The 27,193-nt window shown below is 50.8% G+C and overlaps 5 protein-coding genes and 1 pseudogene across 5 annotated transcripts; 5 read left to right on the top strand and 1 right to left on the bottom strand.

The window, feature by feature from the left end:
• Positions 1 to 445: 445 nt before the first annotated feature.
• On the top strand, positions 446 to 3,777 carry LOC109742867 (laccase-19). Its single transcript, XM_020301959.4, has 3 exons — positions 446 to 881; positions 980 to 1,344; positions 1,438 to 3,777. Exons 1-3 carry the CDS (start codon positions 619 to 621, stop codon positions 2,607 to 2,609), a joined length of 1,800 nt encoding a protein of 599 aa, XP_020157548.1. The 5' UTR covers positions 446 to 618; the 3' UTR covers positions 2,610 to 3,777.
• Positions 3,778 to 6,327: 2,550 nt separating this feature from the next.
• LOC109742866 (wall-associated receptor kinase 2) lies at positions 6,328 to 9,096 on the top strand. The gene is made up of 3 exons (XM_020301958.4): positions 6,328 to 7,317; positions 7,467 to 7,634; positions 7,762 to 9,096. The coding sequence occupies exons 1-3, from the start codon at positions 6,420 to 6,422 to the stop codon at positions 8,958 to 8,960; spliced, it is 2,265 nt and encodes a 754-aa protein (XP_020157547.3). The 5' UTR covers positions 6,328 to 6,419; the 3' UTR covers positions 8,961 to 9,096.
• Positions 9,097 to 17,797: 8,701 nt separating this feature from the next.
• Positions 17,798 to 20,676, top strand: LOC109742864 (wall-associated receptor kinase 1-like). Its single transcript, XM_040393825.2, has 3 exons — positions 17,798 to 18,725; positions 18,873 to 19,040; positions 19,117 to 20,676. Exons 1-3 carry the CDS (start codon positions 17,798 to 17,800, stop codon positions 20,247 to 20,249), a joined length of 2,229 nt encoding a protein of 742 aa, XP_040249759.1. The 3' UTR covers positions 20,250 to 20,676.
• An 8-nt stretch (positions 20,677 to 20,684) lies between these two features.
• LOC120967211 (uncharacterized) lies at positions 20,685 to 25,820 on the bottom strand. The gene is made up of 6 exons (XM_045230472.1): positions 25,804 to 25,820; positions 25,450 to 25,760; positions 25,312 to 25,339; positions 25,143 to 25,216; positions 24,626 to 24,722; positions 20,685 to 21,001 (listed from the first exon to the last, which is right to left on the bottom strand). Exons 1-6 carry the CDS (start codon positions 25,818 to 25,820, stop codon positions 20,941 to 20,943), a joined length of 588 nt encoding a protein of 195 aa, XP_045086407.1. The 3' UTR covers positions 20,685 to 20,940.
• LOC109742863 (wall-associated receptor kinase 1-like) lies at positions 21,019 to 24,619 on the top strand (annotated as a pseudogene).
• A 27-nt stretch (positions 25,821 to 25,847) lies between the features above and the next one.
• LOC109742873 (uncharacterized) lies at positions 25,848 to 26,635 on the top strand. The gene is made up of 2 exons (XM_045230141.2): positions 25,848 to 26,208; positions 26,331 to 26,635. The coding sequence occupies exons 1-2, from the start codon at positions 25,882 to 25,884 to the stop codon at positions 26,538 to 26,540; spliced, it is 537 nt and encodes a 178-aa protein (XP_045086076.1). The 5' UTR covers positions 25,848 to 25,881; the 3' UTR covers positions 26,541 to 26,635.
• The last annotated feature ends 558 nt before the right edge of the window (positions 26,636 to 27,193 follow it).

Genomic DNA, 27,193 nt, shown 5'->3' with positions numbered 1-27,193 from the left:
ACTAGCTAGTTGCCTGCTTTGACCCTTGGACGTAATCTCTTGGACATGCTACTAGGTACTCCTTCTGTCCGAAAATACATCCACTTAAGGGACAAGTTTTTTCGGATGGAGGGATTATTTGGATTGAGTTGTGAACTTATGGTGTGTACTCAGTACGTTTGCTTTATGCGGTCAACCTATAAGTCTCTGCGTGTGCGCGTGCATAGCGTACACATCGTTGAGTAATTGAGTTAGTTGGACAGCCAAGATTTGGACTGGGCATTGATGCACCATGTATGGTGCAACCTCGATGTTAGTCAATCTGTGATGCGTCATCATCCCATCTATTCCAACTAGATGATGTATGCATGTGTAACATCATGCCATGCGTGTGGTGTTGTCAAACCAACAAACAGGAATCTGCCTCTGACCGTATCTAGTTTGACATCTGACTGGATCCCTGTCTTTGACTGTAATAGCGCATGCACGATCCATCTAGCGTCTACCTGCCAATGCCTGGTGTTGTATCTATATATATGACCTTGGTGTAGGGTTACTGCAATAAGCATTAAGCAACAACAATTAAGCTTGATAGCTAGAGAAGGTGGTGGAGCAACCGGCCGGCAGCAAGCAGGCAACATGTGTAAGATCATGCCCCCCATGGCAGCAGGCCTCGTCGTCTTCTTCTTCGCCGTCCTCTTCTCGGCGGCTGCTGGCGGCGATGCGGCGGTGGTCGAGCACACGTTCGTTGTGAACCAGGTGCGCATGCGGCATCTGTGCAACGACACGCTAGTGACGGTGGTGAACGGGCAGTTCCCCGGCCCGGCGTTGGAGGCCACAGAAGGGGACACCGTCGTCGTCCACCTCGTCAACCAGTCACCCTACGGAATCACAATCCACTGGTACGTATACTTGCGTACCATGCATGCATGCATGAACTTTCTTCTTCTTCTTCTTCCTTAATCTCCGTCCGTCCTCTAACGCGTGCATGCAACTGCAGGCATGGCGTGAAGCAGCGGCTGACGTGCTGGGCGGACGGCGCCGGGATGATAACGCAGTGCCCGATCCAGCCCAACACGACCTTCACCTACCGGTTCGATGTGTCCGGCCAGGAGGGCACCCTGTGGTGGCACTCCCACGTCTCCGCGCTCCGGGCCACCCTGCACGGCATCATCGTCATCCGCCCCAGGTCGGGCTCCTACCCGTTTCCCAAGCCCGACGTGGAGGTCCCGGTCATCATCGGTGAGTGGTGGCAGAGGGACCTCGTCAAGGTGGACAAGAACTTCTCCATCGGGGGCTCGTTCGACGATAACCCCGCCGCCATCGCCATCAACGGCAAGCTCGGAGACCTCTACAACTGCTCCGGTAAGCAGCTGTTTGATACTCCTCCGATCGACTTGTTCACACATGAAGAACGTGCTGAGTTGCTGACCCTGTGGATGCTCTGTTAATTTGTAGGGGTGGCGGAAGACAACTTCGTGCTCGACGTGGAACCCGGCAAGACGTACATGCTGCGGCTGGTGAACGCGGCGCTCTTCTCCGAGTACTACTTCAAGGTCGCCGGCCACAAGCTCACCGTGGTCGGCGCCGACGCCAACTATCTGAAGCCGTTCACCACAGACGTCATCGCCGTCGCGGCGGGCGAGACCATCGACGTGCTCATGGTAGCCGACGCCCCGCCCTGCAGGTACTACATGGCTGCCCTGGCCAACCAGCCGCCGGTGCCTGACCCGCAGATCCCGGTGTTCGTCTCCAGAGGGGTGGTGCAGTACAGCAACATCCCCAAGGACGCAAAAAACTGTACAGAGAAATCGCCTCTCATGCCTGTGATGCCTGACCAGCACGACACGATCACGACCTTCTACTTCCATGGCAACCTCACCGGCCTGCAGCCTGGTGGCAACCCGCTGCTGCCTCAGGTCCGGGGCCGCGTGGACGAGCATCTCTTCCTCACGCTGGGCAAGGGCTCCATGTGCACGAACAACAAAACGTCCTGCAAGCGAGGAGGAAACCCGGAGTCCTTCGAGGTGGCCTACATCAACAACGTGTCCTTCCACCTCCCGGACACCACGGCGGTGCTCCAAGCGCGATACTATGGCGGCAAGCTCAACGGCGGTCGCGGTGCCGTGCCGGTGCAGGACCTGCCCAGCAGGCCGCCGAGGGCGTTCAACTTCACCGACCCGGCGCTCATACCGGTTGTGCCCGGCGGCAAGATGGAGGAGCTCGAGCCCACGCGGAAGGCCACTATGACAAGGCGGTTCGCGTACAACGCGACGGTGGAGGTGGTGTTTCAGAGCACGGCCACCATGCAGAGCGACTCCAACCCGATGCACCTCCACGGCCACGACTTCTTCGTGCTCGCGCAGGGCCACGGCAACTACGACGCCACCAAGGACGTCAGGAGCTACAACCTGGTGGACCCGCCCATGAAGAACACCGTGCAGGTGCCGAGGCTCGGGTGGGCCGCCATCCGGTTCGTCGCCGACAACCCCGGGGCTTGGTTCCTGCACTGCCACTTCGAGTTCCACATGGCCATGGGCATGGCCGCGGTGTTTGAGGTGGACAACGGGCCCACTCTTGAGACCACTCTCCCGCCGCCACCCTCGGATCTGCCAAAGTGCACGAGATAGATGCGCTCCCTATCATGGACTACTAAATAGCATCACATTTTTATTTACCTAATATACTGGAATTCTTTCTTGGCACGAAATAATGTAGTAGATGATTCTTCCCTGCTTTTCAGCGGAGTATTGTATTTGAGTATTGACATTGTTTAGTACATTTATATCAAGAAGATACCAATTAAGCCCGGCATCTCTGCAGCAACAAGAGCTAGTCAACACATCGAGAATGCACACCATCAATTACTGTTATCCACGCCAAGCAACAGCATGGAACATCCATTGACAACACATGGATTCGTGAGAATGGTTCTTCAAAAGCAACACCCACTATTGCGTTGACATTGTGTTTAGTCTTTAGTGGTATAAAAAGGGCAATATAAAAAGGCAAATAAAGGAAAACACACAAATCCATAGCATCATTAGTATACTTAACCATCTTCCCGGTACACACGTGTTTTATGTGCCCTCATGCTGATTTTTGTGTTGGCACTCCTATCAACGAGATGTCGATGGGTCGTAAAAGACAGGAAAAGACAGCTCTTTCGCATGATGAGGAGGCCGACTCTTTCTCTCTTCACACCATTTGTTGTACCTTAGAAAGCTTGTGATCTTTCTCCCTAAAGCCTCTTTTTTTTGCGAATCAAGTTAGAAAAAGCAAGAAGAGACACCAAGCCAAAAGGCAATTCTCTCTTCACACCATTTGTTGTACCTTAGAAAGCTTTCAAGTGTGCAAATTAAATTTGTTCTGGAAAGTTGATGTCACCTCAAGATCTACTTCTAGTTAAGTGATCTTAGGCATTCACTAGACGTGGCTATCGGAGAAGAAGAGAGACTCGGTGTCGTTGGGCATATCTTTGTGTTCCACTCGTCTCTCCAACAAACATGAATGTTCAGCCAAGAACATTTTCTTACGGAACCTCAGCAGAGGGCAGGGTGCTCCTGCGATTTCATTAAGAAGAAGAGAGTCGGCCCCAATTTATAAGGAAAACTAGGACAACAAAACACACGACATCAAGGTTGACTACAGGACAACTGTGCAAAAAAAAAAAACGACGAATACAAGCAGCCCCTAAACAAAGCTAGGCTCCACCACTAACCACAACCAACGACCAAGGGCCAAAGAGACCCGGGATACGGGAGAAGAAGCTATTTGACAACGCCTTCGAGAAGTAAATGACCGCCATGGGCGCCAACGTCACTGTCATCGTACACCGTTGGAGGGGATCCGGCTGTCGGTGTTAAAACCGGCGGATCTCGGGTAGGGGGTCCCGAACTGTGCGTCTAAGGCGGATGGTAACATGAGGCGGGGGACACAATGTTTACCCAGGTTCGGGCCCTCTCGATGGAGGTAATACCCTACTTCCTGCTTGATTGATGTTGATGATATGAGTATTACAAGAGTTTCTACCACGAGATCGTAGAGGCTAAACCCTAGAAGCTAGCCTATGGTATGATTGTCCTTGTCCTACGGACTAAACCCTCCGATTTATATAGACACCGGAGGGGGCTAGGGTTACACAGAGTCGGTTACAAGGGAGGAGATCTACATATCCGTATTGCCAAGCTTGCCTTCCACGCCAAGGAGAGTCCCATCCGGACACGGGACGAAGTCTTCAATCTTGTATCTTCATAGTCCAACAGTCCGGCCAAAGGATATAGTCTGGCTGTCCGAGGACCCCCTAATCCAGGACTCCCTCGGTAGCCCCTGAACCAGGCTTCAATGACGATGAGTCCGGCGCGCAGATTGTCTTCGGCATTGCAAGGCGGGTTCCTCCTCCGAATACTCCATAGAAGATTTTGAACACAAAGATAGTGTCCGGCTCTGCAAAACAAATTCCACATACCACCGTAGAGAGAATAATATTTCCACAAATCTAATCTGCTGACGCATTTTGCAGCATGACATCACACCACGGCCCGGTCATTATTCGAACCGTTTTTTCACAACCAGCCACTGCACATATCGCGAGGCGGTTTCCTTGGCACGTCTTGTCGAAGCAGAGATCGTGTCCCCTTATCACGGGATTCTCATCAATACGGGTGTGGGTAACCCAACCGCGCCATCAATTACGGTGCTTGGGGAATAAGCGATTTTACCAGGTAGGTGGGGAGGCGCATAGCTTCTTCCGTCTTTATAAAGGGACAAGGATTCACCCTTTTCACCCACGCCTTCTTCCTCCTTGCTCATCCATTCTTGCGCACTCGAGCTCCAGCGCCCAAGTTCGCGTTTTTCTCCTCAAACCACTCCAAGCATGTCCGGAGCGGGAGGCAAGTGGATGGTCTCCTCCGTTACGGAGGAGAACATCACAAAGCTACGGGGAGCCGGATACCTGGCCGCGGATATCGCGCACCGGCTGCCAGATGCGGGGCAGATCATCCCTACCCCAGAACCCCATGAGAGGGTGGGTTTCCTTACCCACTTCGTCCGCGGACTGGGATTTCCCCTCCACCCGTTTGTCCGCGGGCTCATGTTCTACTACGGGCTGGACTTTCACGATCTGGCCCCGAATTTCATCCTCAATATCTCGACGTTTATCGTCGTGTGCGAGGCCTTCCTCCGCATCAAGCCACATTTCGGCCTGTGGCTGAAGACCTTCAATGTTAAACCGAAGGTGGTGGTCGGCCAGCAAGCGGAGTGCGGAGGCGCCATGGTGGGCAAAATGCCCAACGTCACCTGGCTCGAAGGCTCATATGTGGAGACCATAAAGGGGTGGCAATCGGGGTGGTTCTACATCACCGAGCCGCGCGACACCAACTGGGTGGCGGCCCCCAAATTTCGATCCGGAATCCCCATGCGGCTCACCTCCTGGAAAGAGAAGGGCCTGTCCTGGGGTTCCCCGGTAGAGCTGACCGGACTCCAGACATGCATCAAAAACATGATGAGCAAGAAAATCAAGCTCGTCAACGTGGTCCAAGTCATGCTCTTCCGCCGGATCCTCCCGTGTCAAAGACGGGCATTCACCTTGTGGGAGTTCGACCCGGCCGAGCACCAGACACTGCGAGAGCTCTTCGACACGACGCACAAGGACATCTGGAAGGTGCTGTTCAAGGGCGCCGAGGTATCACCTCCCCTTACCGAGGACCGCGGACTCAGCGCAAAGCGCCCTGCGAATCCGGTAAGTCTTTTATATCTTATAAGATGTTCATTTCCCCAGTATAACTACACGCGGGATCTAAGTCTCCACGCCGTTTAATAGGACTGGGTAGCGACAGCGGAGCGGATCGATTGTCCGGCTCCTCTGCCCGAAGATCCAGCAGATGCTCTCCTAACGGAGATGCTGGTTCCGGCACCTTATGAGGTGCCGGATAAGAAGGCCACGGGGACCAGGAAGGGTCTCCGGCGCAAGGTTGTATCGAACTCATCGTCCGAAAGCACCGAGGCGCACTCCTCCCGCGAACACGAGGAGGAGGAGGAAAGTCCCCCCAAGGCCGCCCCGTCCGGGGCGGCCGAAGGGTCCAAGAAGGGAAGAACCCTCCTTCCGGACAACTCCCGATTTACTTTTGTATATCTATTGTTTTTCGTGTGAGAGACTCAAGCTAGTGTTTGCATGAAGGCCTAGTTACATGAATGTGCAGATATGAACATTCTAGCCGGCAGGTCGACTGAGATTCGACTGCTCCCTATTTCCAACAGCATCCAGACGCATATGTCGCAGTCATACGTGTTCAATTTCTCAACGACCATTGGCATTTAGATCCTGCATCTCCCGGTCAAGGCAGGCCATGGCATTCGTATCCTACACACACCACACACTCCACCAGTCCACCTATATCCAAGCAGAGTCTCCAGTCCAGAGAAGAGCACACACATCAAGAATGGCATTGGCAGCCGCCGTTCTGTTCCTGCTGATGCTGTTACATGTGCTGGTAGTGGCACCGGCGTCAGCTCGACGGCGGCCGCCCGTGGCGCGGCCTGGGTGCCGCGACAGCTGCGGCAACATCACCGTTTCGTACCCCTTCGGCATCGGCGCCGGCTGCTACCGCGACGACGGCCGAGGCGGCTTCCAGCTCGAGTGCCACGGCTCCCCTCCGCGCCTCACCGTCAGTGGCTTCGACCACCACCTCGCGGGCCTCTCCCTCGCGTCCGGCGAGGCCCGCGCCTACCTCAACGCGACGCGGGAGTGCTTCAGCTCCACCGGTGGCCTCGTCGACCGCACCAACACCTACATGTCCCTCCAGTACAGCGTCTACCGCTTCTCCGACGCCAAGAACCGTCTGGTCGCGCTCGGCTGCCCCAACCTCGGATACTTCGTCGACGGCGACGGATACTACGTCAGCGGCTGCATGTCCGTGTGCCGCCCCTCCCGGTACGCCATGCCGGGCCCGTGCACCGGCGTCGGCTGCTGCCAGAGCGAGATACCCGCCGACATCAGCTTCTTCGGGCCTTACCTGCGCAACTTCCCGCCGTCGAAGGACTCGGCCGCTTTCACCACCAACGCCACGTCGTGCCACTACGTGTTCCTCGTCGAGGACGAGTGGTTCACCTACACCGACCGTGTCTTCCTCAACCGCACCGACGACTTCGCCGTGCCCCTTGTGCTCGACTGGGCCGTCCGCAACATCGACAACTGCAGCGCTGCCACGCAAAACGTCACCGACTTCGCCTGCCGGAGCACGGGCAGTCAGTGTGTCGACGCAACCAACGGCCCCGGGTACCGGTGCAGCTGTCCCAAGGGCTACGACGGCAACCCCTACCTCGACAGCGGATGCGCAGGTACACATCCTACTGATTTCTGACACCAACTCTACAGTTTTTGGGCTAGCCACACGAGACCAACACTATAGTATAGCTGTTGTGCTCTGTTACTAAATTTTTGTGATTTGTTTGAACAAATGATGTTGAAATTGCTTTGCAAACTGAAGACATCGACGAGTGCCATCTGAAAGACGAGTACCCGTGCTACGGTGTGTGCACAAACACGCCGGGGAGCCACACTTGCCAATGCCCACCAGGTACAAGTGGAGGTGCCACCGCCAAGAACGGCTGCCGGCCAAAGGACAATTTCACCTTAGCTCTGAAAACCGTCATAGGTACACCGTACACACACTGATCCATCGATGGTCATCATGCAACATATTCCATCTCCGTCGATGGTTCTTCCTGCAATTTATTCTCGGTAATCTAAGCTAATGATTGTGTATGCAATGTCATATTTAGGAGTCGGCGTTGGCGTGTTCATGTCGGTTTTCATGTGCTTCTGGCTCTACCTGGGGCTCCAGAAGAGGAAACTGATCAAAGCAAAGCGGAACTTCTTCGAGCACAATGGAGGCGTCATCTTGCAGCAGCAGATGCGTTCCAATAGAGGTACCGCTGTAGGAGGCGGCGGCGGGTTCAAGATATTCTCGGAAGAAGAGCTCGAGAAGGCAACCAACAACTTCGCCACAGACCAGGTCCTCGGACGCGGCGGCCATGGAATAGTCTACAAGGGCGTCTTGGAGGACGAGACTGTGGTGGCGATCAAGAAGTCTAAGATGATGGAGAAGTCCGATATCAAGGAGTTCGCGAGGGAGATGCTCATTCTCTCCCAGATCAACCACCGTAACGTCGTCAAGCTGCTTGGTTGCTGCCTTGACGTGGAGGTGCCGATGTTGGTCTACGAGTATGTCTCAAATGGCACCCTCTACCACTTCATCCACGGGAAGGAGCTTAACAACGACACAGCCTTGGACACCCGTCTCCGCATAGCCGCAGAGTCGGCAGAGGCATTGGCGTACATGCATACGTCGGCCTCACCGCCGATCCTCCACGGAGATGTCAAGACCGCCAACATCCTCCTCGACAACAACCTCACCGCCAAAGTCTCGGACTTTGGGGCATCGAAGCTGGCGCCGAGCGATGAGGTTCAAATCGCAACACTGGTGCAGGGCACCTGCGGGTACCTAGACCCGGAGTACCTCATGACATGCCAGTTGACAGACAAGAGCGACGTCTACAGTTTTGGCGTCGTGCTTTTGGAGCTTCTCACCGGAAAGAAGGCGATCTGCTTCAGCGGGCCTGAGGACAGGAGTCTGGTGTCACGCTTCGTAGCGGCCACGAAGGCCGGCACGCATGAGAAGCTCCTGGACGACCAGGTGAGGAAGGAAATGGGGCCCGAGGCGCTGGAAGAAGTCACCCACATCGTGACCCGGTGCGTGAGCGTGAGCGGGGAAGAGCGGCCGGCCATGAAGGAGGTGGCGGAGAGGCTGGAGGCGCTAAGGAGGTACCAGCGGCGCCCGTGGGGTCAAGCTGGTGGCAGTGATTCGGAGGAAGGGCAGAGCTTGTTTGGTAGGGATATGGAACGGGGTGTGGAGTACATGTTTGGGCCTCAAGATGTCCTTGATCTTGAAGGGGGTAGCACATATACTTTAAGCTTGTAGACTATGTGTTTGTTCTTTCACAAAGGTATATCTTGACTTGAATTCTTCTGAAATAGTACCAGACGCAAATACTAGATTGAAGAAGACGGTAGAAACAGTTGTATTGTCCAAATATTATGAGTATATAAACACTAAATTAGAGAAGAGTGTAGAACATAAATGCAAAATTCTCACAAAAACTAAATTGAACAATAAATGTGTTTTCCCTTCCTTTTCTTGTTTCTTTTGGTTTTTCTATTGTTTTCTGCCATTTTACCTTTTTATATCATGTTTTTTCTTTCTATGTTTTCTGTAAAAATAGTTTTTGTTAGCAATACGGTAGACAGACGGCCTCTGTCGAATGTTTTCCCGCGCATATGTGATGGTAACAAATTTAATAAAAACAAGACACTGCTTCTACTACTGCCCGCCTTACCATTTCTTGGGTGCAAAGAGGTAGAGGCTCTGTATCATTGGGTTGATAATTTTCTGGTGGTACAAAAAGGGTCACAGAAAGAGAAGCAAACAAAACCGTCGCATCATTGTTAACAAAGTTACCTATAATTGTCTTTCCCTGATGAGGATATTCTTGAATGTGCCCTCATGTTGATGTATCAGGCGAGGAAAGGCAAGTTCATCACGCCTGTGCCGGGTTTCAAGCACCCGCCCCTTCCCCCGAATGCTCCCTGACAAGAGATCACATCACGGAGCGTTCATGCGTGCATTCCGTGGCATTGACCACCACTAGGTCTGTTCAAGGATGCTCAATATATATTGTTCAATAAGTGAGGTGGTATTGATCTGCGATGTTTAAGTTACTAAGAATGGACACGCCTATAAGTTCAGTGATGGTACCGAAAAAGATTCCCCCACTTTATATTCCAAAGCAACCAACACCGATACAAGGAACGCTGGGGCGAGCAGCACAACAAGCCCAAAAAAAAAGAGAAGAAAAATATGCCAACAACGGCAGCCCGACAAAGTGCGGATGACCCGCCACCGCTACGCCCTCTAGAAACGAACAACCACAACCTGAGGCTCCGAACTGCCGCGTACCAAGCAGCACCTCTAAGAAGGAATGTGACGCCGACGACGCTGTTGCCCGGACCTGTCCTAGGGTTTCCCCCAACATGCGGAGGGAGGTGGGGGATGGATATCACCGACACCCTCCAGGAAGGAAAGGTGGCACCCACATGTGTCACTGCATCGGAGCCGAAGAACCGGCAAGGATTTCTCCCGCACTCCAACCCTACCGCCCAACCGGACCGGAGCCGACCAGCCAGACCGCCGCCCCTCACCATGCGCCATCGCGGTTGCGCCGCCACCCACGCCGCCTCACTGCGAACACCAACACGAGGCCAAGAGGACCGGAGAGAAGCGCCCCGCGGAGGGAGAAGCAGCACCGTAGCGGAACGGGAGGGAACCACCTCCACCGCCGTTGTGCAGGAAGCCAGAGCCTCCGGCACCGTCGCGGTCGCCGTCCGGACGTGGTAGCAGGGCATGCTAGGCCACCCCTGGCCCGGCCAGGCCCGAAATGGGCCCGCTAAGCCCCGCCAACCACGCTGCAGCAAGCCGGTGATGGCGCCGCCAGCACCCAGCCGCTCGTCGCCTCTTCCCCGCCTCCCAGAAGCCACGAAGCATACCCACCCCGCCGGCGGCTCGCCCAGGCCCAGATAGGGCCCGAAGGGCCGAGATCTCGACCGAGCGGGCGCCGCCAGACCACGCCGCCGCGTCTCCCCGCCGCCAACGGCGACGCCGCCACCCAGTAGCACGCTCCCGCTCGCGCTAGGAACCCCCGCCGCCGCCCAGGACTGTCGCCGCCCAGAGACACCGCCCGGAATCACCCCGTCCCGCACCGGAGGACACCCGAGAGGGAAAATGCCAGGGGGCCGCCGCCACCAGCGTCGCCTGGGGCAGGCCGGCGGCGGGCGCCGGCGACGGCGGCAGGGAGGAAGGGGGGGAGGCGCGCGAAAGAGGAGGTTGGGCCGCGGGGGCGACGCGGTCGCGGGAGAGGAGGGGAGAGTTCTCTTTAGTAATTGTAAGGCAGAATCAGCTATAATAATGGGAGAAAACAGTGAGCATTCTGCTTGATCTAGCTCAGTTCTTTAGAAAGTGTCAGTGTGATGGACTGATGATAAGGGCATAAACAGTTTCAGGAAACATCAAATGAGAGTTGGGTAGGACAGGCATGCGTTTTGATCGACAAACATAGCCCCAGACTGCTAAGGTTGTGCTCAAAACGAGTGAAACTGCAAGTTTGCAGTTGTTAAATTCCACCTTAATTAAACTCATAATACAATGGTAATATACAGCAAGATAAGCACCAGTTCATCAGTTTCAAGCCCACAACATTTCGTACCTGCGACCGTTGCCGAGCCTTTGTGCACCCTCGACAGGATTAGAGACTCAGAGCAACAGAGAATTTATGCTCGCTGACAGGTAGGGTTCCATGTTCATTATTCCTGTCCTGGCCAGTGAGAAAAAAAAAGGGTTTTATGCATGCACAGAATGTTCTTGTCAAAAGGCTAAGAGAGTGTACGAATTTTGTAAGTGAGCACAAGTTCGTCTCGAGTGATGTCTCACACGCTCGACTGTATCAGGTCGTCAAGTGGCCGTAGTAAACTCAGTCAATTACAGCAGTACATTACATGGACATATATAGATGGCATGCTGGACCGTAGTGCATCGGCAGCGCTGTCTGTTACTCTGCTTCAGGCACAGCACGGTTGCACATTCAGTTAGGTAGATGACATTCAGCACGGTTGCACATTCACGGCTTCAGGCACAGCCCGGTGGCATCGGCAACATTCAGTAAAGCAAGCAGCGCCTATGCTTCCATGTCGCCATCACATCGAGCAACGCTGGGAAGCCGTTGCGTGAAGTGGTGACGTTGAGGCGTTCGGTATGTTAGCGCCTCTCATTCGACGCCCAGCCAGCTACTCGCCTTTGTGGACCGAAGAGGTTTCGATGTTGCGATTACCGACCAGCACGTGGTCGTGGGAAAGATGATGACTGTGCGTGAGAAGGTCGATGATATTCTCTCAGAGGTTGAGCTTCACAGCTTACTCGCACGTCTGGAAAAGGTTAGCCTTGGATCTGAAAAGAAGATTGTGGAGGAGGCCCTCAGAGGCAAAACAAAGAAGAGTGACGTCATGGGAAAAGGCGTTCGCAGCTGCTTGATGATTGCTTGGATTCTTGTGGTGCTCGTGGTCTTCAACGGATTCTCTCATCGCGGGTTTCTTTGTGATGTAGCGGTGTGGTCGTTGGTGGTCGTTGCGTGTTGTGGGGATTGATGGGTGTTGCTAATCATGCGCTTATGTGGTTGCATGCTTTGTGAGTAGTTCACATGCGGTGGGTTTGTATCGGTTTTCATCCAGTTTTTCGTTAATTAACTGGGCAATTCTTTTCTGCTTAATTAATCGATAAGGCAAACTTTTTGCCTCTGTTTTGAAAAAAGTAGTCAGGTCGTCCTCACATCAGAGAAGCGTGGAGGCCGTCGATTCATCCTCGCATCAGAGCAGTGTTGAGACCGTCGGCTCGGGGCAGCGCTGAGGCCGTCCGGTTGCCATCGGGTGCGGCAGTGCCGTGGGCACCGGGTCGCAGTCGCATAGGGCAACGCCGAGGCTGCCAGGTCGTCGTCGCATCGAGCAGCGCCTTCTCGCCACATCGGAGCTGCACAGCCGCCGGGTTGATGTCACGTGGGGCTAGGCCGGGTCTCCGTCGCGCGGGGGCAGCTAAGCGGCGGCGCTGGAGGACTTCGCGTGGTGGGCCGCGACTACGAGGCTATGAGGCTATGACTACGAGAGAGCAACGTGGCGGGCCGCGACCCATGGGTCTGTAATTTTCGGCCAGTGGGCCGTCCAGCGTGCCCCGCTTGGTTGCTTAATTAGGCTGCGTGCGCGCGGTTCGCTGGGGAGCTCCTAACCGGCGCCCACGCGCCTGCTGGTATGGGCCAGGCCCACGAACACACAGGTAGTAGCGCGAAAAAAGAAAACTCAGACATATATGGCGCTGCACGTGGAATCGAAATCGCGATCAATACCTCCAGTAAGTGGTTGCCTGACCACTCGAGCTACTACTAATATATGAAACATTGCAGCGCGACGTTACATAAGAACAGTAGCCGCGTAGATATTTAAATTATATGGAAACATTTTAGGAAAGTGTGATTTCTTTTGACAAAAATGTGTTTTTTTTCTCGGAAGTCCACAGATTTTAGAAAAAAATCACGAATTAGAAAAAATTTCATCAGTTTTCCAAAAAGTTCACAAAAATCGGAAAAGGTTCATCGATTTTTTAAAACTTCCAGAAAATCTGAAAAAAGTTCATTGATTTTGAACAAAAACTTCATCTATTCTCAAAAGGAGCTTATCAATTTTCAAAAAAAGTTCATCAATTCTCAAAAAGAGTTTATCAATTTCAGAAAAGTTCATCGATTTTAAAAAAGTTTAAAAAATCAATATTGAAAATTAGTTTACAAATTTGAAAAAAGTTCATCAATTTTGAAAAACGTTCATCAATTTTGGAAAAGAGTTCATCGAATTTGAAAAAAACTTCATCGAATTTGAAAAAAGTTCATCAATTTTTGAAAAGAGTTCATCGATTTTGGAAAAGAGTTCATCGAATTCAAAAAAAGTTCATCGAATTTTAAAAAAAGTTCATCGAATTTGAAAAAAGTTCATCAAGTTTGGAAAAAAGTTCATCCAATTCAAAAAAATGTTCATCGAATTTGGAACAAAGTTCTTCGATTTCGAAAAAGTTCATTAATTTGAAAAATAGTTTATTGAAATGAACAAAAGAAAAAGAAAAACACCAAACAAAACCCTTCCGAATAAACAAGAAAAACGAAACAATAGACATGAGAAGAAAACAGTGAAGAAGATATTTTTGAACACATGAGTTAAGATTGGTGCGGTGGTTAGCGTATGGTGCGGACGAAGAGGAGGTCGCGGGTTCGATTTCCACCAGACGCATTTGCATTTTGTTTGTGCTTTACAACAGAAGAAAAGGAACGATGGGCCGGCCCAAGAAGACGCGTGAAGGAGGGAGAGGTGTGCGCCCGTTTGCGCGGTTGCCTGTAGCGGGCGCGGTTTAGGGAATGCCGTTCGCTGTCTCTTAATAGTACCACACCGCTCGTATGCAAATCAGTTGCGCGGCTTAATTAGACTGCTGTTGGCCTACGTAGGGCCGATGACGCAATCACGGGCCAGTTAGCGCTGGCTAATCGGGTTTGTGAGTCCAAAGACCGACGTCTAGACGTTGAGGCATACACGCATCGCAAATGCGAGCCGAGTCTAGACGTTGAGGCATTACACGCAGCGCAAATGCGAGCCGAGTAGACGTATACGGTTGGTCTTTTTGTCTCTTGGTGCAATGCAATTTTTGTTTATTCTTCTTCGTGTGATTTTAATTTTGGAAAAATAGGGTCTGCTGTCACGTCCTCTTGATCCTCCACGGAGATGTCAAGACGGCCAAACATCCTCCTAGACAACAACCTCACCACCAAAGTGGTGCCAAGCGACGAGGTCGAAATCGCCAAACTGGTGCAAGGCACTTGCGGGTAACTGGACCCAGATTACCTTATGACATGCCAGCTGACAGACAAGAGCGATGTGTATAGTTTCGGCTCGTCGTCCTGCTGGAGCTTCTGACCGGAAAGAAGGCATTCTGCTTCAGCGGGTCCGAGGACAGGAGCCTCGTCTCGCGCTTCATAGCGGCCACGACGGCCAGCACACAACAAGCTCCTGGACAGCTAGGTGACCACAACATTCTTTTCAAAGCAGCAACAGAAATGCAAATTCCAGATCAAAGCACTAGATCCAACAAGAGTGCAGAAGCAGTTGCAAGGTCCGAATCTGATGACAACATTTGTTTTTGTGTGTGTCTTGGGGCTGACCTGACAACGTGTACGATGGAAACCTCCTTTGCGGCGCTACAAGATACCGATTCCTCCATTCATTTGCTACGCATCCATCGTGTCTCATCAAAGGCCTAACCTACGAGTCTGCAGAGTAGTAGCAGTAACATGTGCAGTACTGGTGTTTGGGGTAGATCCAGCAGCTAGCAGAAGAGGAGCAGAGACGGCAAGAAGAATGGCATCCAAAACAGCGCTCATGGCTGTGGCTCTGCTCGTCCTTGTGGCCGGCGATGTCGCCCATGGCCACGCCGTGCCGCTCGGACGAGCAACCGCCCGTCGGAGCCTCGGCTGGATGCAAGGCATGAAGGGAGGGCCGCCCAGTGGCATGCAGCCATCAGAGGCTGCTGCTTCTGCTGCTGCCCGCCGCCGCGCCATTTCTTGGGTGCAAAAAGGTACTAGATGATTCTTTCTGTAACTTAATATGTGCTAGCTGTTGCATTATACTCCTTATGTGCTAACTTCATATGTTTGTCATCAGGCGAGGAAAGCAGCCGGGCCGGCGGCGTGGAGGAACGCAAGTTCATCGCGCCTGTGCCGGGATTCAAGCTCCCGCCCCTTCCTCCGAACGCTGCCTGAGAAGAGATCACATCACATCACAGGGTGAGCATGCATGCTTGCCGCGGCATTGACCATCACTAGATCTGTCAACAAATAAAGGTGCCGGGAGTGTTCAAGAATGCTTTATATATACCATTGTTCAATAAGTTAGGCAGCGTCGATCTGCTACGTTTAAGTTACTACTAAGCACGATGCCACCTTCGTTCAGTAAACTGTAAGGTTATTAATGGGAGAAAACAGGGAGCATTCGCCTTGAACTAGCTCAGTTCTTGAGAAGGGATCAGTGTGATGACTTGTTGATAAGGGAAAGCACAAACAGTTTCAGAAAACATCAAACGAGACTTGAACAGGCTCGACATGCGTTTCAATCGACAAACATTGCCCCCACACTGCTGAGGTTGTGCTAAAAGAAACTGCAAGCTTGCTCTTGTTAAAATCCATCCTATTAAACTCGTAATACCCGCGAAAAAAATTTAAACTCGTAAGAGGATGGTAATACACAGCAAGGTACACACAACAAACAGAACAAAGAAAATCCACCACCAGTTCATCGCTTTCAAGCCTGTAGCATTACGTACCTGCGACCACTTTCGAGCCTGTCCGCACCCTCAGCGGGGTCAAAGATTCGGAGGGACAGAATCTGACAGGTAGGAGTCCATGTTCGTTATTCCTGTTCAGGTCAGTAAGAGGAAATATAAGTTTTATGCATGCAAAATAATGTCCTTACCAAAAGGTTAAGTAAGTGTGCATTATTTAGACACGTGATTCTCTTAGGGTTGTAGATGATGAACCAGGAAGATTCTCACAACAAAAAGTTCCAACAGTCACACAATAAATCTAAACGATGATGCCAGTTTTGTAAGCAAGTACAAGTTCGTCTCGTGCGATGTCTCACGTGCTGGACTGGATCAGGTCATCAAGTGGCCGTAGTAAACTCGGTCAACTACATTATATGGATGATGAAAGAGCCAATGACCGCCGGCAGTTCAGTTAAGCACTACTACACTAGCTGTCTACAAGACAAAACATCTCTTTTCAGCTAGGTACACATGTCAAAAATTCAGAATAAGCATTGAAACTCTTTATGCCGACATGTGGCGACATGTATGGCTCTGCCAAGAGCTTCCTGGTTAAACAAGTTCTGCCATTGGCTACTGTGCACTGTTCTTTTGCAAAAGTATACCAAGACTTGAATTCTTTTCAAAGTAACAACAGAAATGCAAGTTCCCGCAAACAATAAATTGAAGAGTGTGGATGCGGCTGTATGGTCTGAATATGATGAGATGGTAAAGATCGCCTGAGTTCGGCCTGTGAAAGGAGCTCGGACGGATTGCTTCCACTGATCCAGCGCACTGCCTATCATATACATGCCCAAGCCCAGTTCACTGGTTTCAGGCCTAAAGCATTCTGTACCTGCGACCATTGCCGAGCCTGTGTGCACCCTCGACGGGATAAGAGATTCAGAGGGGCAGAAATATTTCTGCTCGCTGACAGGCCCCTGTTCATGTTCATTTTTCCTGTCAAAGTCAGTAAGAAGAAACATGAGTTTTATGCGTGCAACAAATGTTCTTACAAATGGTTAAGTGAGTGTAGATACTGAACCAGGAAGATTCTCATAAATACTGGTTCTTACAAATGTTCTTACACCTGTGATTTTCTTACAAATGTTCTTACACCTGTGATTTTCTTTGAGTTGTAGATACTGAACCAGGAAGATTCTCATAAATAAAAAGTTCAGAGAAAATATTCTTACAAGAAACTAAACAGCTATGCTAGTTTTGTAAGTGAGCAGCTGTTCGTCCCAAGTGATGGCTCATGTGCTGGACTGGATAGGCCATCAAGTGGCCATAGTAAACTCAATCAACTACATTACATGGATAATGAAAGAGCCAATATTCACCGGCAGTTCAATTAACCACTAACCCACTAGCATCTCCAAGACAAAACTTCTCTTTTCAGCTGGGTACAGATGCCAAAATTTCAGAATAACCATCAGAAACTCTTTGTACTGACATGTGGCGACATGCATGGCTCTGCCAACAGTGGCCTAGTTAAACAAGTTCTGACATTGGCTAAATGGCAAAGCTGTCGTCACCGTCAACACCCTGGATAACACATAACGAGAACATCATTTACTAATGCCGGGTATAATTGACCGGACCCGGTCCAAGCTAGTGACAGAATCTTCAGGCCTTCAGCATCCGTGTGCACTCTGGATAACACCTGACGAGAACATCATTCATTAATGCTGGGTATAGTTGATCCGGTCCTAGCTGGTGACTGAATCTTCAGCATCCGCGTTCATATATGGACTAGCATGATTCTTCAGCAGCTAACACTTCCCACTTCCTCAACAGTCTCTGAACAGACCAGCAGAGCAAGAATGGCGATCACACTGGTCGTGCTGCTCGTGCTGCTGTTGCTACTGCCAGTGACTCGAGTCTCAGCTCAGGAGCAGCAGCAGCAGCAGCAGCCGCCGCCGCAACATGTTGTGCAGCCGGGCTGCCGTGACAAGTGCGGCAACATCACCATTACCTACCCCTTTGGCATCGGCGCGGGTTGCTTCCGCGACGATGGCCGAGGTGGCTTCCAGCTTTTGTGTGACGACTCCCTACCAGTCCCACGGCTCACCGTAGCTGACTACGGCATCCAGATAACCAGCTTATCCATTAGCACCGGCGAGGCCCATGCCTCCCTCAACGCGACTCGCCGCTGCTACAACAGCAAGGGGAGCGTCATCAGCCAAGGCGGCCCGGTAGCTGTACCACTCGTTGGGACCAACCTCCTCTTCTCGGCCACCAAGAACCGCCTCGTCGTGCTCGGCTGCCCCAACCTCGGCTACTTCAACGACGTTGACGGCTACTACGTCAGTGGCTGCATGGCTGTGTGCCGGCCACGGAAATCCACTGCATCGGGGTCCTGCACAGGCGTCGGCTGCTGCCAGAGCATGATACCCCCCGCTGTCGACTACTATCAGCCGTACCTGCTCGACATCCCAAAGAGCAAGGGAGACCTGATCATCTATGTAAACAGCGTGACCTGCCGGTATGTGTTCTTGGTGGAGGAGACGTGGTTACATACCAACTACACCAGCAAGAACCACAACAAGACCGACGACTTCGCCGTGCCTGTCGTGCTCGACTGGGCTGTCCGGAACGTGGAAAACTGCAGAGGCGCTAGGAAGAATGCAACCGCATATGCATGCCGGAGCACGCTCAGCAAGTGCGTCGACTCCAAAAACGGCGCTGGGTACCGTTGCGGCTGCTCCAAGGGATATGAGGGCAACCCCTATTTATATGATGGATGCAAAGGTATTCACCGATATTGATCTTGATACAACTGGACCATTACTCAAAAATTGTCCAGTCTAACTTTTTTGTTAAACGTCTACTGTTCTTCTGCCAATTTTGTCTCGTGCTCTGACAAATGTCTACTGTCCTTCTGCCATTTAACTGAAGACATCAATGAGTGTGAGCGGAAAGGAAAACACGCATGCTACGGGGTCTGCACAAATACGCCCGGAAGCTACACTTGCCAATGCCCTCCTGGGACTAGTGGAGACGCCACCGTGAAGAATGGTTGCCGGCCAAAGGACAGTTTCACTTTAGCCGTGAAAGTAGTTACAGGTAAACATATAATCCTGCAATTTTTGCTCCCTTGGTTGCTGCTGGAAAACTAATGGCAATGCCTCATCGTGCTCAGGAATCAGCCTTGGAGTGTTCTTACCATTTTTCATGTGCTTCTGGCTCTACTTGGGACTCCAGAAGAGGAAGCTTATCAGAACAAAGCAGAAGTTCTTCGAGCTAAATGGAGGCCTCTTCCTGCAGCAGCAAATACATAACTACAATGGCAACAGCAAAGGCACTGGTGGGTTCAAGATCTTTTCCAAGGAAGAGCTGGAGAAAGCGACCAAAAACTTTGCAGCCGACCGTGTTCTCGGCCATGGAGGACACGGCATTGTCTACAAGGGTGTCCTTGAGGACAAGACAGTGGTGGCGATCAAGAAGTCAAAGATAATGGAAGAGGCCCAGACCAAAGAATTCGCGAGGGAGATGTTCATCCTCTCCCAGATCAACCACAGGAATGTCGTCAAGCTGCTCGGATGCTGTCTCGAAGCAGAAGTGCCCATGTTGGTCTACGAGTTCGTCTCAAATGGCACCCTCGACCAATACATCCATGGTGGCAAGGGTATCAACTCCGACAGAGCTTTTGGCACCTGTCTTCGGGTAGCAGTAGAGTCAGCCGAGGCATTGGCGTACATGCACTCTTCGGCCTCGCCGCCAATCATTCATGGAGACGTCAAGACAGCAAACATTTTGTTGGATGACAAGCTCACAGCAAAAGTTTCTGATTTTGGAGCATCAAAATTGGCACCAACTGATGAGGCCACGATTGCAACGCTGGTGCAAGGAACTTGTGGTTACCTTGATCCAGAATACCTAATAACATGCTTGCTGACTGACAAGAGTGATGTGTACAGCTTTGGCGTCGTCCTATTGGAGCTTCTAACAAGGAAGAAGGCGTTGTACTTGGACGGGTCGGCAAAAGATAGAAGCCTCGTTTTATGCTTCATGACGGCAGCGAAGGTAGGTCAGCACCAAGAGCTTCTGGACAGACAAGTAAGGGATGAGATGAGAATCGAAGTGCTCGAAGAGATCACGCACCTCGTGATAAGATGCTTGAACATGAGTGGGGAGGAACGGCCGACGATGAAGGAGGTTGCGGAGAGGCTGGAGATGCTGAGGAGATACCAGCACCATCCGTGGGCTCAAGCGGATGGGAATCAACAGAATGTGAATTACAAGTTCACGCAGGATTACATCCTTGATTTTTGAAGGAAGCAGTACATTCATCTTTAGCTCGTAAATCAAAATATTTTGTATCATTATTTTTGCACATTCCCTTATATATGAATTTTTTAGGATGTAAGAATACAAATGCACATATGATGGTGGCCGAAAACTGAACACTGCCAAGATCTAACCTCACAGGTTTCACAATTCAATGAAATTTTAGAAATGTTCCAGATCAATACTCCAAGTATGTAACTATGCACATTAATTAAATTTAAAAAACTACACTCATTAATTAGTTAAATTTTTTATCTTAATTAAAAGACATTTAAAACAATAAAAGAACAGCAATTTTGCATTTGTTAAATTCCGTCCTAATTATTCATAATAGAATAATAATAATACAGTGCAAGATATACACAACAAACAGAACAAGGAAATCCAACACCATCGGTTTCAAACCTATAGCATTTCATACCTGCGAACCTGCAACCATTGTCGAGCCTGTGTGCAAGATGCACGATTTGCTCGAACAGCCACCAGAAAATGCATATAAATTAAGATAGCCTCCGCCAGTTGATCCGTGCAGCTTTGATTTACCAGAGACGGGGAGCTTGGGCACCAACGCTCCATTAAAGGCTAGACTGCTTTGCCTCTGGCTGGCAGGCAGAAAGGTTCGTCACTGCCATGAATAGAGGTGGTGAGTGTAAAGAAGAGTAGCTCCTCTACGGGATCAGAGACTAGGGGCATAATAGTTCTGCTTGCTGACAGGTAGGGGTCCGTGTTCATTATTCCTGTCCAGATCAGTAAAAAGAAACATGAAGTTTATGGAACAAATATTCTTCTTACCAAAAGGTTAAGTGATTGCAGTAAAAAAAAAGGTTAATTGATTGTGCGGCATTACTTACACTTGTGGTTCTCTTTACAGGCAGCGTACCGAAAAATATTCTGTACAATGAAGATACTGAAAAAAGGAAGATTCTCAAAAGAAGAAGTTCCAACAGAAAATATTCTCACAACAAACTAAACGGCGATGCTAGTTTTTGTCCCCAGTTATGTCTCACGCGCTGGATTGGATCAGGTGGCCGTAGTAAGCTTGGTCAACTAAATTACATGGACAATGAAAGAGCCAATGATTGCCGGCGGTGCAATTTACCACTTTAGTGTCCCCTAGCATTAACAGGCCTAAAGTTCTCTTTTCAGGTAGGCATACATGCCAAAATTTCAGAATAACCATCAGAAACTCTTTGTACTGACATTTGGCGACATGTATGGCTCTGCCAAGAGCTGCCTGGTTAAACAAGTTCTTCCATTGGCTAAATGGCGAAGCTCCAGTCGCTGTCGTCACCGTCAGCACTCTAGATAAAGCATAACAGAACATCATTAACTAGTGATGGGCAATTGACCCAGTCCTAGCTAGTGAACAGATTCTTCAGCATCCGTGCGCATATATGGACTTCCATGATTCTTCAGCAACTGACACTTCCCACTTCCTCAGCGGTCTCTGAGTAGACCAGCAGAGCAAGAATGGCGACCACACTGGTCATGCAGCTCATGTTGCTGTTACTACTGCCAGTGACTCGAGTCTCAGCTCAGGAGCAGCAGCAGGTTGTGCGGCCTGGCTGCCGTGACAAGTGCGGCAACATCACCATCCCCTACCCCTTTGGCATCGGCGACGGCTGCTTCCGCAACGACGGTCGAGGTGGCTTCGAGCTCGAGTGCAATGACTCACGCTCAACACCGCGGCTCACCGTGGCTGGCAATGGGATCCGCATAACCAGCCTGTCCATCATCGCCAGCGAGGCCAGGGCCCTCCTCAGAGCAACACGCCGATGCTATGACAGCAAGGGGCGCATCACCGGCAGGAGCGGCGACACGTCCGTACCACTCATTGGCAGCCACTACCTCTTCTCCCAGGCCAGGAACCGCCTTGTTGCGCTTGGTTGCTCCAACCTCGGCTACTTCGTCGACATCGCCGGCTACTACGTCAGTGGGTGCATGGCTGTGTGCGGGCCGCAACAGTTCATTGAGTTGGGGTCCTGCACAGGCGTGGCCTGCTGCCAGAGCACGATACCCCCCGCTATCGACTACTACGAGCCATACGTGCTCGACTTCACAAAGGAGCAGACAAACAAAGGCATAGTCTCCTATAGCAACAGCACGACCTGCCGGTATGTGTTCCTGGCGGAGACCAAGTGGTTAACTACAACACTGACTGGTAACAGTGAGTACCTCAACCGGACCAACAACTTCGCTGTGCCCGTCATCCTCGACTGGGCAGTCAGAAACGTCGGCAACTGCAGCGCCGCCAAGCGCAACACAACTGACTACGCGTGCCAGAGCGCGCTCAGCGATTGTGTCGACTCCAAGAATGGCATTGGGTACCACTGCAACTGCTCCAAGGGCTACGAGGGCAACCCCTATCTACAAGATGGATGCAAAGGTATACACTACTGTCCTGTTTTCCTGTTTCATTTCCTGCTCCTTCATCTGATGACTTGTTTTGCCAAAATGGAAGACATCAACGAGTGCAAACACAAAGAAGAGCAATCATGCTACGGTGTCTGTGCAAATACTCTGGGAAGCCACACTTGCCAATGCCCGCCAGGGACTAGGGGAGATGCCACAACAAAGACTGGTTGCCGGCCGAAGGACAATTTCACGTTAGCACTGAAAGTAGTTACAGGTAAACAGATAATTTGGCAAATGTGTTGCTCTTGCAATTTCACTGTTGTCCCTGCAATTGTACTTCGGAAAGCTAATGATAAATTGATAATGCTATGTCGTATTCAGGAGTCAGCGTCGGAGTGTTCTTGCCTTTGTTCATGTGCTTCTGGCTCTACTTGGGGCTCCAGAAGAGGAAGCTTATCAGAACAAAGCAAATGTTCTTTGAGCTAAATGGAGGCCTCTTCCTGCAGCAGCAGATAAGTAACTACAATGGAACCAGCACAGGCACTGGTGGGTTCAAGATCTTCTCCAAGGAAGAGCTGGAGAAAGCAACCAGCAACTTCGCGGCCGACCGTATTCTCGGCCGCGGTGGGCATGGCATCGTCTACAAGGGTGACCTTGAGGACAAGACAGTGGTGGCAATCAAGAAGTCAAAGATGACGGAAGAAGTCCCGACCAAGGAATTCGCAAGGGAGATGTTCATCCTCTCCCAGATCAACCACAGGAATGTCGTCAAGCTACTCGGATGTTGCCTCGAAGTAGAAGTGCCCATGTTGGTCTATGAGTTCGTCTCGAACGGTACACTCTACCAGTACATCCATGGTAGTAGGGGCCTTGACTCTGATACAGGATTCCACACCTGCCTTCGGATAGCAGTAGAGTCAGCCGAGGCATTGGCATATATGCACTCTTCAGCCTCGCCGCCGATTCTCCATGGAGACGTCAAGACGGCAAACATTCTGTTGGATGACAAGCTTACAGCAAAAGTTTCAGATTTCGGAGCATCAAAACTAGCACCAACTGACGAAGCCAAGATGGCAACATTGGTGCAGGGCACTTGCGGTTACCTTGACCCAGAATACCTAATGACATGCCGGCTGACTGATAAGAGTGATGTGTACAGCTTTGGTGTTGTCCTATTGGAGCTTCTGACAAGGAAGAAGGCATTGTACTTCGACGGACCGGAGGAAGATAGAAGCCTTGTTTTATGCTTCATGATGGCAGTGAAGGTAGGCCAGCACCAAGACCTTCTGGACAGCCAAGTGAGGGACGAGATGAGAATCGAAGCGCTTGAAGAGATCACACACCTAGTTATGAGATGCTTGAACATGAGTGGGGAAGAGCGGCCAACGATGAAGGAGGTTGCAGAGAGGTTGGAGATGCTGAGGAGATACCACCACCACCCGTGGGCTCAAGCAGATGCTAATCCAGAGGAGGAACAGAGCTTGCTTGCTATGGAACAACAGAATGTGAATTACAAATTCACACAGGATTATGTCCTTGATTTTGAAGCAAGCAGCACATACAGCTTTAGCTCGTAGATCAAAATATTTTGTTCCATTTTTTCTCCATATCCTTTCAGACATGTGTTTTTTTGTATGTAAGCAAACAAGTGCACATATTATGGTTGCAGAAAAGTGAGATCTAAACCTCACACGGGTTGTAAAATTCAGTGACATTGTAGAAATTATCTAAATCAACAATATGCAATATGTAGAAATCATCTAAATCAGCAAATTGTGTTAGATATGTCCTAGACTGGCTAAGTTCAGAATATAATTTACTCAGAGAGATTATTGCAAACTTGGTGTTGTCGAATCATCCCTTTTAGTCGCACATATTCATCCCTTTATTGATTTAGGCGGAGATGATTAGTCGCACATAATCAGTAACTTACAGCACCGTGTCATGAGAGCTAGTACCCTGTTATGTAAAAATAATAGCTAGTGCCCTGGAGATTGTGAACTTACAATGTCGGCGAGAGCTTCAGAAAGAGACACGTCTCCATATGTAGAGGTGATGTACTCGGACATAGCTGCATTGTGGTGGTCATGAAGGACAGATTGCCTGGTTACAAGTAAATAAAAGCTGAGAGCCACAAGTTACAACATACTCCCTCCGTTCCCAAATATTTGTCTTTCTAGAGATTTCAACAAGTGACTACATACGGAGTAAAATGAGTGAATCTACACTCTAAAATATGTCTACATACATCCGTATATTGTGTCCATTTGAAATGCCTAGAAAGACAAATATTTAGGAACGGAGGGAGTAATTATCAATCAACTGATGTGAAAGCATACATTGCTCCACAGTAGGAGCTTCTGTCGTAGCCTACTTCTTCTGTGCAGTCCCAAAGCGATGCCAATACTGAATACATTACCGTAACTGGGAATTTATTTGACATCGTGAAACAACGTAGCTAGCAGTATTTAATTGACATTATCACTAAATTTGAGTAAAACGAGGGAGGGTTAGTAAAGTTACTCCGACTGAGCCTCGCTGAAGAGCTCCCAAATGCTACCCTTCTTCTGTTGCTCATCAGCCAAGTATGATGTCCCCTGCAATAGCAGAACCCCGTGTCAGATTGAATGAACAACAGCGGCCAAATATACTACATATACAGATTTGACACTGTGTATTTGCTAATCCACACCTGGTCGATGTTTGCTTGGACGTCGAGCCTGAAAATTCCCCCAAACCGAGCAGAGACAAACTTAGGGAATCAACTAACCCCACGGAAGCTCCGGAAATCGAACCGAAACAGAGGTGAGAGGAGCTCGCGGGCACCCACCTGACGGCACTTCTGGAGCCTCGCCGCGGCGGGTTTTAGAGGCGGGGCTGGGACTGGCACTGGCGAGGAGGAGGGGGTCGCGGGACCTGCATGGAGGGGACGGGACGGGACAGCGGCGTCGAACCCTCCGATGATCCGCCGGGCGGGACTGGACAGCGGCGCTTGGAAGCCGGGGAGAACCGCCGGAGAAAAGGAGGAGGAGGAAAGGGGCGGCGTGAGTGACTGACTGACAGCGGGCCGCGGCAGTTCGGGCCTCCCGGTCCGTGAGCTGAGTAAGAGAGAGTGGGCCGAGCCTTCTGTCTCCTCGCGGCCTGGACGAGAATACGGCCCAGCAAGAGAGCTTCTTCGCCAAACCGTTCCCGATTATCCATCCTCCACTACAGATTTCGGATCGAATCGTGCCCGCAGGAGAGGCTGGGGTTTGGATTGGAGATGGAGAATGGCCGCTCGCGAGGATCCGGCCAAGCCTCTGAATGGACCGGCGAAAAGAGGACCAAGATCCAAAGCACACCTAGCACTCCCGGCGATCTCGGCAACACCGTACGGATGCATTATTCCGGCGGACAAGAGCAAATCGAAGGCCTTGACCGGGACAACGACAGGCTCCAAAGGGAGTTCATTTCTCTTTTCGAGCGGTTGAACGGCGGCCCCCCTGCACCTCAAGACGACGACGACGACGAGTCACCGGCCTGGTGCGACGCGCAGCAGCTCAAGGCGCTCAACCAACGCCTCGCGCTGTGCCGCATCAGAGCTCACGAGGTGCCCCGTTGCTACTATCACAACATCATGCATACAGTACATGTGGCAAGATCATAACACAAATTCAAAAACTCTCTCTGTTTTGTGTTTACTCTGCTTTTGGGATGTTTGATTTGATGCAGGAGAAATACCGGGGAATGGACGATGCGAGCCTGTTAGCGCTGTTCCCGCCCTCCAATCTCGAGGACAATTGGTACTATAATAAGTATTACCAGCGCGATTTTCAGTGGGACTTTGATCCTGACTACTGCAAGTACGTTCACTTGCAGGACTATCAGCGGCTCATGCTTCCGGATAATGTAGGTAACAAACACTTGGATCCATGCAACTAGTATTTCGGTGCTTCATTGTGCAAAGATTCTATTTCTTCCTTAGTATAAGCTGCTTTCTCTATTTCAGTGGTTCGTTGTTCAAGGATTGTATTCCTTGGTATAAGGTGCTGTGTGCTGTAAATTACTATTACGTACGTACATTATAACGCACAATTGTGCTGAAGCTGAGTGATGGCGTGGCCAGGCATTGCCCCTACTGTTTTCTGAAATCTGTGCACCGTTAGCCTTACTTTGCTTACAAACCATGTAAATAGATAACAGTCCTTGCAGAGTGCCACATAACTGTATAACACATCGTTCTAAACTATAAACCTTCATGCGGTTTAGAAATGGATTTAATTGTTGCTAAAGGTGAGCTATGTAAAGACTTGTAGTAGACGTCTGCAAGGATAGTTGTCGGCGTTCTGGGAACGGGGTCCCCAGACTTGCCTGCCTGCGGCCCACGGCGTGGCTGTGCTAGCAGGCCTGCGCGGCCATCTTCATCAACAAGGCACTCAAACCCTCGCGAGGCGGACGACCCAAGACCTCCTCAGGAGCGGCCTCACCGGGCAGGCTCACGAGGGGCGGAGAGATCAAGGCAAGGCAAACCTCGCGAGGACCTCGTGACGTGAGCCATGACGATCGAGACCAGGCGGCGCCAGGCGGGCGTCAGT

This window comes from Aegilops tauschii, chromosome 6 (assembly GCF_002575655.3).
Source record: "Aegilops tauschii subsp. strangulata cultivar AL8/78 chromosome 6, Aet v6.0, whole genome shotgun sequence".
NCBI classification, from domain to species: domain Eukaryota; kingdom Viridiplantae; phylum Streptophyta; class Magnoliopsida; order Poales; family Poaceae; genus Aegilops; species Aegilops tauschii.
This window is presented reverse-complemented; position numbering and strand designations above follow the sequence as displayed.